General features: G+C 51.1%; 1 protein-coding gene across 1 annotated transcript in view; it reads left to right on the forward strand.

Moving 5' to 3' along the window:
* ITPK1 (inositol-tetrakisphosphate 1-kinase) overlaps positions 1-1020 on the forward strand; it is a 329726-nt gene extending 328706 nt beyond the window's left edge. Inside the window, exon 10 of the mRNA XM_019518638.1 lies at positions 607-1020. Within this exon, the coding sequence (XP_019374183.1) occupies positions 607-929 (323 nt within the window). The 3' untranslated portion in view covers positions 930-1020. The remainder of the gene's footprint in view (positions 1-606) is intronic.
* Positions 1021-1049: the final 29 nt, after the last annotated feature.

Raw genomic sequence — 1049 nt, forward strand, 5'->3', positions numbered from 1 at the left:
AAAAAAAAAAAACCTCTCTTTAGAATCCAATCCTAACATATCTTTTTTTTTAGCTTGTGGTGTTTTTCATTTGTATTCAAATAGGAAGCTTTGCCCTATCACTTTCCCTGTCGTGGATTAGTCTGGGACTGGAAGGAGAACAGCAAAGCCAAACTCCCAGCCCCTTCCTCCAGCCAGGTAGTGCCTGCTTTGGGAAGAGGCTGGGAGCCACCTGCTCCCTAGACCCCCGTCTGGGGAGAACATGGGGAGTCATCCCCTGCTGTACCACTGCCCCTGGGGATTAGGAGGAGTGGAGCAGGCACTGCTGGACTGGATCACCCCAGTCTGAGGAAGGCAGGGAGAGTGGGGGAGAGAGGGCAGCTGGCTCTGAAGATCTGTATGCTCAGTCTCCTGCAAAGATTTCTACTGGTGGAAATCTCTCAGGAATTTCCACTAGTAGAAATGAACATCTGTTCATGGCCAGTGTTTGCACCTGCAGTCAGTTGTGTGCACAGAATTGTACTGGAGAGTGTAAGGGCCACTTATGACTGGGGGCGTACAGAGAGAAGGGATATTTTTGGGGATGACCTGTTGCAGGTGACTCACTTGCTTCTCTTTCCTTCTCAGGTTATGAGGGCGTTTCAGAATTCTTCACAGACCTCCTGAACCACATAGCTGCTGTTCTGCAGGGCCAGGCCCCAGAGGTGACCCAGGTGAACCACAGCAAACTCCTGGCTGAGCAGACCAGTGGCCTTATGGGGGAGCGGACATGCTGTGCTAGCACAGGCTGCCGAAGTGTGGTGGGAAAAGAGTCCTCCTGGATTGTGGAGAGCGAGACCAACAGCGCAGTGAAGCTGCAGCACCAGAGACTAGGCTGCAACTCTGCAGTCTCACCGAGCTTTCAGCAGCACTGCGTTGCCACTTTGGCAACAAAAGCTTCCTCCCAATAACCAGCTGATGCCATGGACTGAGGAAAAGGCACAGGGATTCACGTAATGATCCCAGAACAGAGCAGGCTGTAACAACACAATTACTTTAAAATAGGCTTCTTTAACCACTTCCAAGTTACA

The sequence above is a fragment of the Gavialis gangeticus genome, unplaced genomic scaffold (assembly GCF_001723915.1).
Source record: "Gavialis gangeticus isolate Ggan-Ray unplaced genomic scaffold, GavGan_comp1, whole genome shotgun sequence".
NCBI lineage: Eukaryota > Metazoa > Chordata > Crocodylia > Gavialidae > Gavialis > Gavialis gangeticus.